Genomic DNA, 16,140 nt, shown 5'->3' with positions numbered 1-16,140 from the left:
CCGATCACACACTTCGGCATAGGATGGAATGGAAGTCGGGAAGAGCTCAAAGGTCACAAAAGGGGAAGAGAGAGATTTGCAGATTTGCCTAGCACATGTTATAAAAGTGAATGCGTGAAAGACCGTGAGAAGGCCTTTGCAATGTCCATTGGGACAGCTCAAAGAAATAGAGTATATTTCCCACCATTGCAGCCGTACATGGACCATTTTGTGCAGTACTGAGAGATATAGCTCCTGAAGGATGAATAGTTAACAATAGTTCAAAGATTAATGCAGAAAAGGATGCATGGCTTAAATCATAGCTTCTTAGATAATCAGTCATACAAGATATAAGATTGCGAAGAGATGGCCATAGTGGAATATAACAGATATTTCTTTCCAAAATATAGTAGTGCCAGAGTCAAAGCAAATGCACTGCCTGAATCATACAGACTCACGATCATGACATATGACTTTGTTGGGGATGGAGGGATATTAGAAAGTGGTTTGTCACAGATAATGTAATTAATTAATGGAACTGCCTCCCTGCTGATGAGACATACTAAAATGGGTAAAAGAGCTTTAAAAGTCTTGGGCCAAGCACTGGAGAATTACTGTTGCCTTCGCAAGAGTGAAGACAGTAGGCCATGCCTGGTCCTTATTTTAAGAGTAGGGAGACGTGATAGTGACCTGGCAGTCTTGTGTTCCTGTTTGCACATCATTATGTACCCATTCAAAAAATAATACATTTCGTATATTTACATGTCTTAGGTAGCTCTGTCACTGCAGCCTGTGTCGAGGCCTTCAAGCTGATTGACATGGACACCCATGATGGTGTCCACCCATGCATGGGTGCTGTGGACCTAATACCCATCTATCCTCTCTGTGGTGTCGGCGTGGGAGAATGTGCAAGAGTTGCTCGCAGTAAGTCACTTTTTTTGCTAGACCCAGTAGCAACAAAGTCTGAAGCAAGACATGTTAATGACAGTTGCACTCAGTCAGGACCCACGTTTGCTGGTTCTGTGACTTTTATTCTATGTCAAATACTGGAAAAATAATGTTATTGCTTCAATCTTGGAATTCACAAACCGACCACTTGTTTTCAGCTAAATTAGTGGATGTGTTGTTAGTACAATAAAAACTTATTCTTTATGTATCCCTTAAACCCTTTGTTATTTGATATACGGATTTGTATGTTTCAGAGTCATCCAATTTTTGGGTTAGCTGTTGTGATTTGAAGGAGGCATTTGCAGGCGGAAACACAGCAAACTCATTTCACTGATTGGCCATCTAGTGGACCAGAACACCTTTGCATTGCATCTCTTTTAGCTTTTGACGATTGGTGCAGCAAAGTAGCCATGCTCATGACCACACCTCATCTCTGGACATGCTCACCAGTATCCAAGTTCTCAGTCCTCTTCTCTGAAAATTGGGGATAAGATGCTTTTATAAATATCTATCATATGTTTGGATTCCTGTTTGCTTACTGAGTTCCATGGCCCACACTCATATTTATGCTGTAGGACAGTTTTGTGCGAGTGTAAATCTTGAAGTTCTTATTTTGATGATGGATCACGCTAGATTGATCTCAGTTGTCTCAGCTCCCATGCCCTTGTGCCTCTTGTGTGACTTTCAGCACAGGGACAAATCATATGGAGATCAGTCTTGGTCAAAACACCCCGGGGTCAGCCTAGCCTGAACTGCGGGGCCACAGCTCCTCTGTATGGAAACGAGCAAGACCAGACATATTCTCTACTAGTTGGGCTGCATCTGTGATGAGCGATAAGCTACATGCCCCACCTCTTGGCGTATCTTCCCCACTTACGATTATCAATGAAGAACAAAAAGTGATGGATTGAATGCTTTTCTCAATCTCATCTGCTGTCAGTTATTTTGGGTCGCATTCTGCGCATCTTTTCGTGCCAAAAACAGAACAAAGGCATGTAGTTCACACAGGATCAGTGGCTTTCTCGGGGCTGTGGTTGAGTCTACCTCTTTGCTGGTACTACTAGATCGCACAGCATTATTTACTTTTTTGACATATGGGTACTGTTTTGAAATCTTGCTGCACACCTGTTTTTGGTTGCAAGATCCTTGACTGGATGCCCTTCCTCCCTGGGAGCACCCAAAGTATCCAGAGGTGTTAATATTGGCCGGCCCGTCTTTGTGCTCATATTTTGCAGAGTACACACCAGCGTCTACGTTGGGTGATTGTTTTGCTGACTGCGATATCGCTTGGTATCATCAAAGTCTGACACACCCACTCTTAACCAGCTGCCTCTCATCAGTTATGGCCTTGATGAAAGTTTAAAACATCTACAGCCAACTATTTGCTACTTGCTTTTAGGAAAATCAACTATAAGTCCCAGTTTCGGGTATTTCTTCTAGCCAAAATTGTCATTTAAACTCCTTTTGTTGACTTGATAAGCATCCTTATCTCTTGGAAAAAAAAGGCTCTCGTTTTGTGTTCATGTAGTGAAGTAAGATACGTCTGCTCTACATGAAGTTATCAACTTTGAGAAGTATGAAGCCAATTTTTTCATGTAAAAGATTTCGCTCTGTGGTGCAGGCTGTTTCACTTATGGTGATCGTGAGAATGCCCTCTTGGTTGGCCTTCCTAAACGTCATTTGATAACATTTATAGATATTTTAATTCTTGATTAGAGATAGCTATAGCTTCTTCTCGAACCTCATTTAATAAAAGAACTCATAAAAAATGCTTACATACATACATAGATAGCTGGGCTATTAATGGGCTTTGGAAATGCCTTCTTCATTCATTGGTCTGTTCCACTGTCATTCACAGTTGCTTCCCCTGTCCACAGCATACAACATGGTGCAGTGGGCAGTCCGCACACTTCAGCTACAGGCCCTCTTGTAGTGAGTGACAGTATTTTGAGTGATCATGTGTTTATCCCCCTAAAAAGAAGTACACTTCATTGCTAATGCATTATGTTGTTAACATTTACTTATTTCCATTCTTTGTATTTTTCGAGTCTCATCAGGTTACGGACACTCAAAGCCAGTAGTATCTAATAGTACCGCATCTTTGACTAATTTTTTATAATTTTTCCTATGATGTTCATTACAACTAAAAATGGATGTTTTAAGTACACTTCACTGCTAGGAAACACCTGTACTGTTCTACTAGAATAATATATGATGGTTAAATTAGGTTTAATTGATTTTTTAATTTTTTTTATTACAAGCATATGCTCTCCACTTTTAGGCAGCAGTATGGTTTTTGTTGTTTTCTTATTATTATGGTTTATGCTTGTTCTAAATATACAGTAAAAATAGTTATAGCACCTGTTAGACCTGGCATCATTGGCATGAGTCTCTCCTCCATTTTTTTCTGTTGGCCTCCTCTGTTTACGATGTTTTTGCTGGAATATTGCTTTGGGCCCTGTGCCACTGCTGATCAGTGCCACAGTGCAAGTGCTCCCTATGTTAAATTGATACATTGATTGGTGTTACCATGATTGGCTTGGTTGACTTACTGTTCAGACCCTAGTCTAGTGCACTGCGTGTGCCAAGGGCATGTAAGTTAACTGCTGCTGGTGGGCTCGCAGCACTGGTTGTGCCACCCACAGAAGCAGCTTATAAAATGGGTCCCAGGCCTGCCATCGCAGAGCCTGCGTGCAGTCCCTGACTGCCATGTCGACTTGGCAAGGAAACCTACTTGCCAGTCTCTAAAACCTTCACTTCGCCACATTTCAGACACCTCTATGGTAGGCCCTAGGGCTGGGTGCATTGTTGGTAAAAGGTAGGTCATGCCCTGATGTGTGTGGCATGACCTAATAGTGAATTACAGCCATTTTCGTTTTTCACTATTGAAGGGCTACCTGCCTCCCATAGGCCAGAATGGGCAGACTGATTATTAACTCCATTATAATCTATCTGACTCAGGGAGCATGGTAGCAGGTCGAGTTTAGTATCCCTGAACTCAGAATTTAATAACACACCCTTTAGGATGGATGGTTTTTAAATTCTGTGTTTGAAAATAGCCCTTTTAGAAAGTGGCTATTTTCTTGTCCAACTATCCACCGGTCTCTGCTTGTTTGGTGTCTCGACGCCGCCGAATCCAGCTCGACATCGTGAGTACGGCTCCAGTGTTACGAGCCTTCGACGCCGGCCACCGGGCCCGATCGACGCCAGTAGCGACGCCAGTGAGTAGTGAGTTCGGCTCCAGCTCCAAGTGACCCCGTCTCGACGCCGGTATCGACGCCAGTGAGTAGTGAGTTCGGCTCCAAGCGACCCCGTCTTGACGCCGCTGCTGATCGCATCGACGCGACGCCCTTCTCGACGCCGTGAGCGCTGCTCCGGCCCGACACCTCTCGACGCCGCTGCGGATCGCCCCGAATCCGAGGCACGATCGACGCCGACCCCTCGACGCCGTGGATCATGGTTTTCTTCATTCCAAAGGTACTGTGTTTGTGGGGTCTGTTGCAACTCCAGGCTCGACGTAGCGCTCCTCGCGGTCGACGCCGAACCTTGGGAATATCGTAAACTAGACGTCGTGTGACTCCTGTGGGGGTCACATTGTTTCCAAGAACTGTGTTTTCAGAAGAATACTTACTTTTGTTGCTAAAGAACTATTTCCTAAGAAGAAACTTTACCTGAACTATTATTTTTCCTTCCAAAGAGTATTTATTAAGATTGTGGTATATTTTTGTCGTTATTTGGTCCTGTGCTAAGCCTTATATAAAAATACTATTTTTATAATAACTCCTGTGTTGTGTCCATTTGTAGTGTATTCACTTTATTACTGTATGTGGTCATAAATGCTTAACACACTGCCTCTGAGATAAGCCTGTCTGCTCTGCCAAGCTACCAAGGGGGTGAGCAGGGGTTATCTGAGTGTGTAATCCCCTTGCCCTGACTAGAGAAGGTGGGTCCCTATTTGTCAGAAGTGTATACCTCTGCCAACTAGAGACCGCCGGTTCTAACATTGGTGGTCAGCGGTGAGGATTGAACTTTGCATTTATGACTCATGTGCAGTGATTAGTGTACGCTACATAGTGAAAGCAGACCATAGCGCAGCCACAATCTGTTTTGGTAGGATCTTCTATTTTTGTTCTCCGCTTTCCTGGAGCTTATTTTTTAAACATTGCAAGTTTTGACCATGGAGGATGCCGGAGCTGCTACCCCTGCTGTTATTGTTGTGGAGGAATTTGATAAAAAATTGATAAATAAGTACAAGAAAAAGGAGCTAGAGCAATTTTGCAAGCAGTTTACAGTTCCTACCACAGGTCTCAGAGTGAGAGAGGACTTCCTTAAAGCGCTGAAGGCCTGGTTAGAGGCCTGAAATCCCTCTGATCCGGGGGTGGTACCGGAAGAGGAAGAGGCCATGAATGGGCACGTGGCATCTCCCGGCAGCAGTGTTTCCTCTAAGAGCCTTTCTCCTGAAGAGTTGGAAGACAGGGAGAAGGAGAGGGAGTACAAGTTAGAGATGGCAAAACTTAAATTAGGAGGGCAGTTGGAGTTAGAGAATGCAAGAAGCAAGAGAGAAGCTGAAATGGGGAGCAAAAGAATAGATTTTGAAAGAGAGAAATTAGCGTTTGAACGTGAGAAGATGTTGAGGGAGATGGAGCTTAAAACTAAGAGTTTAGAGTTGAATCCCTCTGGTTTCAGCACTCCATCTGTGCCTGCAGAAAGTAGGTTTTATTTTCCCAAAGATGTGATAAAAGATTACAGTAGAAATGAGGATATTGGTCAATGGTTCAAAGCATATGAGTTAGCATTGTTGGCCCACCGGGTCCCTGAGAAAGATTGGGGAGCGGGGTTGTGGGGTCGCTTTGTCAATGAAGTGAGAGATACCTTGTTGGACATGCCTGCTGAGGAAAGGATGTCTTATACTCATATGAAAGATGCTTTAATGTTAAGATATGGCTTAACTCCAGAAAAGTACCGACAAGCCTTTAGAGAATGTAAGAAGTTGCCTGGTACTACGTGGGTTGAATATGTGTCCTTTTTTTGCAGAGCCATGGATGGTTGGGTAAAGGGTAGCAAGGTGGATAGTTATGATACTCTTTATGATTTGTTTGCATGGGAGCACTTGTCTAATAACTGTTTTCCAGAGCTACGCCAGCACCTTATTGATAGCAAGATATCTAACCCTAGGAAACTTGCTGAGGAGGCGGACCGCTGGGTCAGTACCAGGGTCCAAAAGGGTCCAGTGGGAGACTCAGCCAAAGGTGGGAAGGGTCCCCAGCAGAAGAGTGGGGGGAACAATGGGTAAACAGAGGGAGTTTCAGAAAGGGCCCCAAAGTAATCCCCAAGGGAACCAAGGGAAGGGTTCCCAGCCTCCCCCTGTAAAGAAGACAGAGGTCCCGACAGGTAAACCTGTTCCCAGGGGCCCAATGACCTGCTACGTTTGTAAGCAGGTGGGACACCGTTATTATGATCCCCAGTGTCCCATGAAGGATTTGAATGCACCACTGCGTGCACCCACCCGTCAGGTGGCGAATGTAGCCCTGGGAGGGAGCGAGATGGGTGCCCCCGGTGGGTGAGGTCCCGCAGAAATGTCCCTGGTCTCTTTAGGAGACGTGGAAATGGTCCCTCCAACCCCTCTGCCTAATAACACTAAGAAATATAGGCAGTGGGTGACCATTAATGGCCATAGGGTGGAAGCTCTCAGAGACACCGGAGCAAGTGTGACAGCTGTCAAGTGTCACTTGGTGTCCAGAGAGCAGGTGGTCCCTCATGCATTCTACCCCGTTGTAGCTGCTGACAACTCACAGAGTAAGTGTGAGGTAGCTCAAGTTCCTTTTGAGTGGGGGGGGGGTCTCAGGTACTCTTCAGGTTGCTGTGAGGCCCGCCATGCCTGTTGATTGTCTCCTGGGCAATGATTTGGAGGACTCCCCTTGGGCTAAGGTGGAGCGAAAAGCGCATCTGGAAATGTTGGGTCTGGCGGAGTGGGTGTGTGCGACCACCCGGTCCATGTCAGCTAGTAAGGGTGTTGATGGGGTCCTGGAGCCTGAAAGTATGGCCCAGGACCCAACCATGAAGAGAAGAGGCAGGGGGCGCGGGAAACCATCCCCCATCGTTCCCACGGTCCAGGAGGGAGCAGACCCTGAGGGGGATGCCCTGGAACCTACAGGGGAACAAGTGGCTGAACTGGGAGACCTGCCCGAGCTGACCCATTGGCAGCAGGATGGTGGTCCCTCCAGGGAGGAATTTTGTGCTGAACAGAAAGTGTGCCCTTCTCTTGTGGGTATGAGGCAGCAGGCCTCAGCCCAAACGACAGGTGATCAGTCAGGATCACATTGGATTTACTGGGAGAACGACCTCCTGTATAGCGAGCCTAAGGCTGCTGAGCCTGGGTCAGCCCGTGTGCTGGTGGTACCCCAGCGCTTCAGAGCCTTCCTACTGGGGTTGGCTCATGACATTCCATTAGCTGGACATCTGGGGCAGGACAAGACCTATGACAGGCTTGTCACCCATTTTTATTGGCCCAGATGAGAAGGGATTCAGACATCCATTGTAGAACCTGCCAAACTTGCCAGGCAAGTGGGAAAAGTGGGCGGAAGCAGAAGGCTCACCTCCAAACTTTTCCCGTAGTCAGTACCCCCTTTGAGCGAGTGGGGATTGACATTGTGGGGCCACTGGACCCCAAGACAGCCATGGGCAACAGGTTTTTCCTGGTCTTGGTGGACCATGCCACCCGGAAGCCATCCCTCTCCGCACAGTGACGCCCCGCGTGGTGGGACGGGCACTGATGGGTGTTTTCTCCCGCATGGGGTTCCCCAGAGAGGTGGTGTCAGACCGGGGCACCAACTTCATTTCTAATTATATGAAGTCTCTGTGGAAGGAGTGTGGGGTAACCTACAAGTTTACCACTCCTTACCACCCTCAAGGTAATGGGCTGGTTGAGAGATTCAACCGGACCCTAAAAGGCATGATTATGGGTCTTGAAGAACCAATGAGGCGTAAATGGGACGTCCTTTTACCATGCCTGCTGTTTGCTTACCGTGAGGTGCCACAAAAGTCTCTTGGGTTCAGTCCCTTTGGGCTTTTGTATGGACACCCAGTAAGAGGGCCTTTGAGTCTGGTCAAAGAAGGCTGGGAGCAATCTCCCAGGAAACCTCCCCAGGATGTATACAGTTCCATGCTGGCCTTTAGGAACCTGACTCGGCGCTTCAGAGATCTTGCTCAGGCAAATCTGGAGGCCAGCCAGGAAGAGATGAAGCGGTGGTACGACCAGAATGCCACTCTGGTTGAGCTTCAACCTGGTCAGAAAGTTTGGGTCATGGCCCCTGTAGAACCTTGTGCGCTCAAGGACAGGTGGACTGGACCATTTGAGGTTGTGGAGAAAAAGAGCGATGTCACCTACTTGGTGGACTTGAAGTCTCCCAGGAACCCCTTGAGGGTCCTGCATGTCAACCGGTTAAAGCCCCACTTAGAAAGGTCCGAAGTGGGCATGCTCCTAGCCACATATGCTGGAATGGAGGAGGAGAGTGAGCCTCTTCCTGACCTCCTGTGTGCAAAAGAACAAGATGGGTCAGTGGATGGTGTTGTCCTCTCTGACACACTGACCCCTGAGCAGCAGCAAGATTGTCGCCATCTGCTGGGACAATTCCCTGATCTGTTCTCCTTAATCCCTGGTGTCACTCAGTGGTGTGTCCACGATGTGGACACCGAGGACAGCACTCCTGTGAGGCACAAGGCCTACAGGGTGACTGACAAGGTCAGAGCATACATCAAGGAGGAGGTCTCCAAGATGTTTGCCCTAGGGGTGGTTGAGTCCTCTAGCAGTCCTTGGGCCAGCCCAGTGGTCTTGGTCCCAAAGGCTGCAGCGCCTGGCGCTTCACCACAACTTCGGTTCTGTGTGGATTACCGAGGACTCAATTCGGTCACCAAGACTGATGCGCACCCCATCCCCAGAGCTGATGAGCTCATAGATCGGTTGGGGGCTGCCCGGTACCTTAGTACATTTGATCTAACGTCTGGGTACTGGCAGATCGCCTTGACCGATGGGGCAAAAGAGAGGTCTGCATTCTCCACACCAGATGGGCACTACCAGTTCCGGGTTATGCCCTTTGGGATGAAGAATGCCCCTGCCTCATTCCAGAGATTGGTCAACCAGGTATTGGCTGGACTGGAGGATTTCAGCGCCGCCTACCTGGACGACATAGCAGTGTTCAGCGCCAGCTGGGAGGAACACTTGCGCCACCTCCAGCAAGTGTTGTTGGCCCTGCGCAGAGCAGGCCTCACAATCAAGGCCAGTAAGTGCCAGATTGGGTAGGGTTCAGTGGTGTACTTGGGGCACCAAGTAGGGAGCGGCAAGGTGGCCCCCCTGCAACCCAAGATAGATACCATCCTGGCTTGGGAACCGCCCAAAACCCAGACTCAGGTGAGAGCCTTCTTGGGTCTCACGGGTTACTACAGGAGGTTTGTCAACATTGTGCACCCCTTGACCTCGCTGACTTCCAGGAAGCAGCCAAGACTTGTGATCTGGACTGACGCCTGTCAGAAAGCCTTTGACACCCTGAAAACTGCAATGTGTACAGCACCGGTCCTCCAGGTGCCCAACTTTTCCAAAGAGTTGATTGTTCAGACGGATGCTTCAGAGCATGGTGTGGGGGCTGTTCTAGCACAGATAAATGAGGAGGGCCGAGACTTACCTGTAGCCTTCTTCAGCCGGAGGTTACTTCCCAGGGAACAGAGGTGGAGTGCAATAGAGCGTGAGGCATTTGCTGTGGTCTGGGCGCTGAAGAAGCTAAGACCCTACCTGTTTGGGACTCACTTCCGGGTTCAGACAGACCACAGGCCCCTCAGATGGTTAATACAGATGAGGGGTGAAAACCCAAAGCTGTTGAGGTGGTCCATTTCCCTACAGGGGATGGACTTTACGGTGGAACACCGCCCTGGTACAGATCACGCCAATGCTGATGGTCTGTCCAGATTTTTCCGCCTTAGTGATGAGGACTCCCTGGGTGAAGGGTAGTTCTCCCCACATTTCAGCTGGAGGGGACACGTGTTAGACCTGGCATCATTGGCATGAGTCTCTCCTCCATTTTTTTCTGTTGGCCTCCTCTGTTTACGATGTTTTTGCTGGAATATTGCTTTGGGCCCTGTGCCACTGCTGATCAGTGCCACAGTGCAAGTGCTCCCTATGTTAAATTGATACATTGATTGGTGTTACCATGATTGACTTGGTTGACTTACTGTTCAGACCCTAGTCTAGTGCACCGCGTGTGCCAAGGGCATGTAAGTTAACTGCTGCTGGTGGGCTCGCAGCACTGGTTGTGCCACTCACAGAAGCAGCTTATAAAATGTGTCCCAGGCCTGCCATCGCAGAGCCTGCGTGCAGTCCCTGACTGCCATGTCGACTTGGCAAGGAAACCTACTTGCCAGTCTCTAAAACCTTCACTTTGCCACATTTCAGACACCTCTATAGTAGGCCCTAGGGCTGGGTGCATTGTTGGTTAAAGGTAGGTCATGCCCTGATGTGTGTGGCATGACCTAATAGTGAATTACAGCCATTTTCGTTTTTCACTATTGAAGGGCTACCTGCCTCCCATAGGCCAGAATGGGCAGACTGATTATTAACTCCATTATAATCTATCTGACTCAGGGAGCATGGTAGCAGGTCGAGTTTAGTATCCCTGAACTCAGAATTTAATAACACACCCTTTAGGATGGATGGTTTTTAAATTCTGTGTTTGAAAATAGCCCTTTTAGAAAGTGGCTATTTTCTTGTCCAACTATCCACCGGTCTCTGCTGGTTTGGTGTGTGTGTCAGGGGCTGGGTGGTTTCAGAGGTCTGAATGAGTCCGTGTGGGGTGAATGAGGCATCTACACTTAGAGTGGGGGAAGAGTAGTCCCTGATAGCCTGCCCTGCCTGACACAATGCTGGCTCCACCTCCTGCCAGGCGACTGATAGCCCTGCCCCTGCCAGTGACAATACTGGCTCCACCTCCTGCTGGGCGGCTGATGACCCTGCCCTGCTCAGTGAATAGGCCAGGTGCCTCGGCCTGGCAACACCCACAACAAACCTACGATGGGGGGAATTTCCCTGCTTGGACAAAGGGAACAAAGCAGAAAAGGGGTATAAAAGAAGGACCCCTGAACCAAAGAACTTAGATCATTTCTGACAAGGAAACCTCTACCAAGGACAAGAAGCCTGCTGATCCAAGGACTTGCCTCCCCCTTCTGCCAGTGTGCTGTTTGCTGGGGGGAACCTGAAGCTGCTTCTTTATTTTTGCCAAGGGACAAGGAGAGAGGAACTTGGTGTGTACTCTCAAGCTTGCAAGAAAATCTCCAAGGGCTGGAAGAGTGCCAGCCTCCTGTTGAAGTCACAGGGCCAAAGGACATCACCCCCTGCTGGATTGCTAGTTGCTGGAACGTGTTGTTTCCAGTACACAGGGGAAATCTGCCGTCTCTACGTCGCCGGACGCCGCCGAATCCAGCTCGACATCGTGAGTATGGCTCTAGTGTTACGAGCCTTCGACGCCGGCCACCGGGCCCGATCGACGCCAGTAGCGACGCCAGTGAGTAGGGAGTTCGGCTTCAGCTCCAAGTGACCCCGTCTCGACGCCGGTATCGATGCCAGTGAGTAGTGAGTTCGGCTCCAGCTCCAAGCGACCCTGTCTCGACGCCGCTGCTGATCGCATCGACGCGACGCCCTTCTCGACGCCGTGAGCGCTGCTCCGGCCCGACACCTCTCGCCGCCGCTGCGGATCGCCCCGAATCCGAGGCACGATCGACGCCGACCCCTCGACGCCGACCCCTCGACGCCGTGGATCATCGTTTTCTTCATTCCAAAGGTACTGTGTTTGTGGGGTCTGTTGCAACTCCAGGCTCGACGTAGCGCTCCTCGCGGTCGACGCCGAACCTTGGGAATATCGTAAACTGGACGTCGTGTGACTCCTGTGGGGGTCACATTGTTGCCAAGAACTGTGTTTTCAGAAGAATACTTACTTTTGTTGCTAAAGAACTATTTCCTAAGAAGAAACTTTACCTGAACTATTATTTTTCCTTCCAAAGAGTATTTATTAAGATTGTGGTATATTTTTGTCGTTATTTGGTCTTGTGCTAAGCCTTATATAAAAATACTATTTTTATAATAACTCCTGTGTTGTGTCCATTTGTAGTGTATTCACTTTATTACTGTATGTGGTCATAAATGCTTAACACACTGCCTCTGAGATGAGCCTGTCTGCTCTGCCAAGCTACCAAGGGGGTGAGCAGGGGTTATCTGAGTGTGTAATCCCCTTGCCCTGACTAGAGAAGGTGGGTCCCTATTTGTCAGAAGTTTATACCTCTGCCAACTAGAGACCGCCGGTTCTAACAGCACCAGCTTGCCAAGGCGAGGCCTATTAGTTTTGCCAATGCTGGTTTTACTCAACAACCTGAACTTATGCATTCAGGAAAAAGTTAGTAAGGACCACTCCTAGCCTCAAGTTTTTGCACTGTCTAGCGTTCTAAATTAAAAGGATTTGGTTCTCAAAGGGCCTATTAATTTGGTTGTATACCTCCTAGTATGCGTGATGTAAAAATCCAGTGTAAATAAATGAATCCTCAGCATAGAAGTCTAAGTAAAGTTTATTTGGACATAATATGTAGCAGAAAGCTCTCACGCTTCAACAGACTTACTTGTCTATATATAAAAATCATGTTTTTGTAGAATTTAAGGAAAGCAACTGGAATTTAATGTTTAAAGCAAAAATTAGCATTTTGGTGATTGCTGTTTGTGAAAATGTTGAATACATAGGCAATTCTGCTTACACAAATTATTGCCATTCCAGTGAAATCTATCCTTTAGAAGCTTCTAAATGGGTTCCACAGGTTTTACTCATGAGAGGCAATCCAGTTAAATGTCTATATTAATATCAGTTTAAACTGAATACATTGTGCCATTTTTTATTTCACAAGTTCATTTCTGTCATATTTATATAGAAATGTAATAAATATTTGATCAAGGCTTGTGTAGTAGCCAAAACTCGTTGACAATCTTTCATGCCGGCTTTGTTATGAAATAAATCAAGTTAAAGCATTCCCAGAGTGTTATCTTTTCTTGAGTGAGAAGAAAAACATTGTTCAAATTGTTTGTTTGCACTGGCGGTCCTCCACACGACTGAGCATCACAGTGTTATATATATTTTCTTTTTGGCCACACACAACCAGGTAACGCGTTTCAACCACGCAAGCGGTCTTTGTCAAACCTAAAGTTGCTGCCATACTTTTGCTATTTATATCATCCAGAAGGTTTCAAGAAAATTAAAATGACAGTGCACCATTTTAAATAAAGTTTCAACAAAGTTAAAGTGACAGTGCATTATTTCAACTACCAAGGTGACGTATGCAATCCTGCTCACAGAACACGATGGCCTGCGCATTGTGCAAATGAGCGTTACCACTGAAGTGCCATACTAGTATTGGTGATATATAATGGCAAATAGACGGCGTCAGTTCATTTTTAAAAATTCCAAATACATTAAAAGTTATTATTTAAAATGAAATAAGGTACAAAATTCTATCTATCTATCTATCTATCTATCTATCTATCTATCTATCTATCTATCTATCTATCTATCTATCTATCTATCTACGGTTGCCAGTAGATAGTTATAGTTAGGACCTATTTTCCATAGGAAATCGGCAACATTCTATTCCCAATAAGTCTGGCGCCGGTTGATGAATCCTCGCGAAATTTTCCAAACTTTTGGCCAGCTCCGCTCCGACCCTGAAAGTTTCGTGGTGATTCATCAAGCGGGGGCCGAGAAAAAAGGGGGGTCCCAAAACGCGTTTTCCCCATGCAATTTCCCATAGGATCTGTTGTCGCACCTACAGCCCGAACCGCTGAACGGAATGACACCAAATTTGGCAAAGAGGTAGTCCTCAGTTCAGACTTGTGTCTTTTGCATAAATGGTGTGAATCCGTTCAGTAGTTCCTGAGAAAATTAGAGTTAAAAGTACATAAATATCTATGGCCGGGGAGGATCTGCGGACCCTACCCGCACAGTAATCGCACCCTCCCCGAACCGAGCGCGCACCCTCCCGATCGCGCGCTGAATGCTAATTGGCTGTCGAGTGTCTGTCTACATTCGAAACCAGGAACTGTTGGCGGCCATTTTCTGCCTCGGTAGAAGCGAGGCTGAAGAAGCAAGGGGAATAAGTGTGTAAAACATATAAAGGGGGCAAAGTGGAAATACTCTGACCCTCTAGAGGTGCTTAGGGGGTCACAGAAGGACCCCCTGGGCCCCCCTTTAAAAAAAAAAAAAGGCGAAATGCGCGCACGGTGCGCGCATCCTACCGCGTTGGATGCACGGATTCTCTCGCGGTGGGTTCGCGGATCCAAGGGAAAAAAAAAATGAAATTGTTGGGAGACAAAGATTAAGGTTAAGTGTTTTGTTCTTGAGTGGCTCTAAAAAGAACCGTTGTGTTCATTCAGAGTTTTTGGTACTTATAAGTAAGTACCTATACAGAGTCTAAAGTTGTTGAGGAAGACTCTGTTTCCTTCATCAGTAAAGTGTACACCATCTCTCCTATACATCTCTTGCATATGAAAGCGCAGATTGTTATTGTAAATGGATCCCATTCTGTAGTCTTGGAGAAAAGCAGAAACAGATTTCTTCACATGTTTCCTAGCTTTCTCCATCTGTGGACAAAAATGATCGGACCAGTTCCATTTCTGCATTTGGCATATGTTAGAATACACAAAGGCAGTTTTAGGGAAAAGTGAAATCAGTTCTGCAAAGGTGTCCTTCATAAGCATTTCCAGACCTACCCCAGTCAAAGTGCCTAGGTCATTGCCACCACAGTGCACTATTATGAGGTCAGGGTGTTGGATTTGCATGAAGGATTTCACCAATGGCATCAATTGGTGCCACTTTAACCCTCTCTGTCCAATCCATTTAATGTCAACATTTGGCAAACCTAGGTCTTTGTGAATGCCTTTGTTTTCTGCATACCTTTGGCTCCAGAAAATTTAGCTGTGTCCCACAATCCACACTCTAAGCATCTTGTAAGGAGGTCTGGATGCACTCAGATGGTCTCTGTAAATGAAATGGCAGTTTGGAAAGTAAGATGTTTCTAAAATGGTGGCTAAGATGCAGTTTTGAAAAAAGAAAATAAATGATTGGTTGTTTGACAACCTTCTACACTGAAAGGTAGGGTGTATATTTCAGTTTTTTAAACGCATGATTCTTATTGGTTAACAAAAACTGATTGTAAGGAACATTATATATGATAAGCTGATATGTTGAGAAGTCAAGCACACTTGCTGTCTTGATTAGCAACATTGTGTGTGCTGAACTTGTGACCTGTGTGCTCAGTACAGTGTTACATGACCTGTTTCTATGGCAACGGGCAGAAGGCAGATTGGGGGAAGGGTTCAAGTTTGTCATTTGGAAAGGGTTGAAATGTTTAACCAATTGAAATGTGTGTTTGCTTTTGAATCTATGTGGGAAGGAATGTGATTTGATGTTTACATGTATATGTGTGGAAAATGAGAGGGAAACTTTGCCATTCTTTGGTTCTGCTGACAGGTGCACAGTGCAGAGATTCTGTATAAGAAAATCTGGTGTGTGACTGATATCTGGTGTGTGACTGATATACTTCTTAATCTACAAAACATCTTGAAAGGTGAGTTATTTAATTGTGAGGGGATGTATGTAGACTATTTTTATTTTAATCAGACTAATGTATTTCTTCTGCTAAAGTGTAGGGAGTACTTTTTTTCTCTACAATCTTATTGACAGTGTGTGTGCATGTAGAAACCATTCTGTGATAAGCATTTGTTTTTTTCATGTGTTTGTAGACAGATAACTATGCAGTTTTTATATTTTGGTAGAATTAGAAACCAGTCATTGTTTATGAATTTGTGAAATGAGTTATGTTTCTGCACTAAAATGTAGTACTCCTTGTAGATGAAGAAATGTGTTTTGGTATAGTGCAAGGGATAGTGTTGTTTGTCTAGAATCACACGGTGAGTCTGTGTGCATTTGGGAACCACTGTGAGAGAAGCATTTGGTAACATTGTGTATTTGCTGACAGATAACTCTTTTAAAACCTGTTATGTTGTCAAGTTTTAGTAGCATTAGAAGACAGTCTTTGCTTATGCGTTGATTAAATGAGTCAGGCTTTGACACAAAAGTGCAGTCTTGAAATATGTACATTGTGTGCAGTTCCCTTACCACTTCCATAGTAGTAAAT

General features: G+C 46.2%; 1 protein-coding gene and 1 long non-coding RNA gene across 8 annotated transcripts in view; one reads left to right on the top strand and one right to left on the bottom strand.

Annotated features, from left to right (window-relative positions):
* The window catches only part of FTCDNL1 (formiminotransferase cyclodeaminase N-terminal like), a 277,966-nt gene that overhangs the window by 108,006 nt on the left and 153,820 nt on the right, over positions 1-16,140 (top strand). For all 7 annotated transcript variants that reach the window (XM_085648680.1, XM_085648682.1, XM_085648681.1 and 4 more), the window contains one exon: positions 751-903. In XM_085648680.1, coding sequence (XP_085504806.1) covers positions 751-903 — 153 coding nt within the window. The remainder of the gene's footprint in view (positions 1-750; positions 904-16,140) is intronic.
* The window catches only part of LOC146857941 (uncharacterized), a 145,419-nt gene that overhangs the window by 81,545 nt on the left and 47,734 nt on the right, over positions 1-16,140 (bottom strand). The window lies entirely within an intron of this gene.

This window comes from Triturus cristatus, chromosome 3_2 (genome assembly GCF_964204655.1).
Source record: "Triturus cristatus chromosome 3_2, aTriCri1.1, whole genome shotgun sequence".
In the NCBI taxonomy this organism is placed as follows: Eukaryota; Metazoa; Chordata; class Amphibia; order Caudata; family Salamandridae; genus Triturus; species Triturus cristatus.
This window is presented reverse-complemented; position numbering and strand designations above follow the sequence as displayed.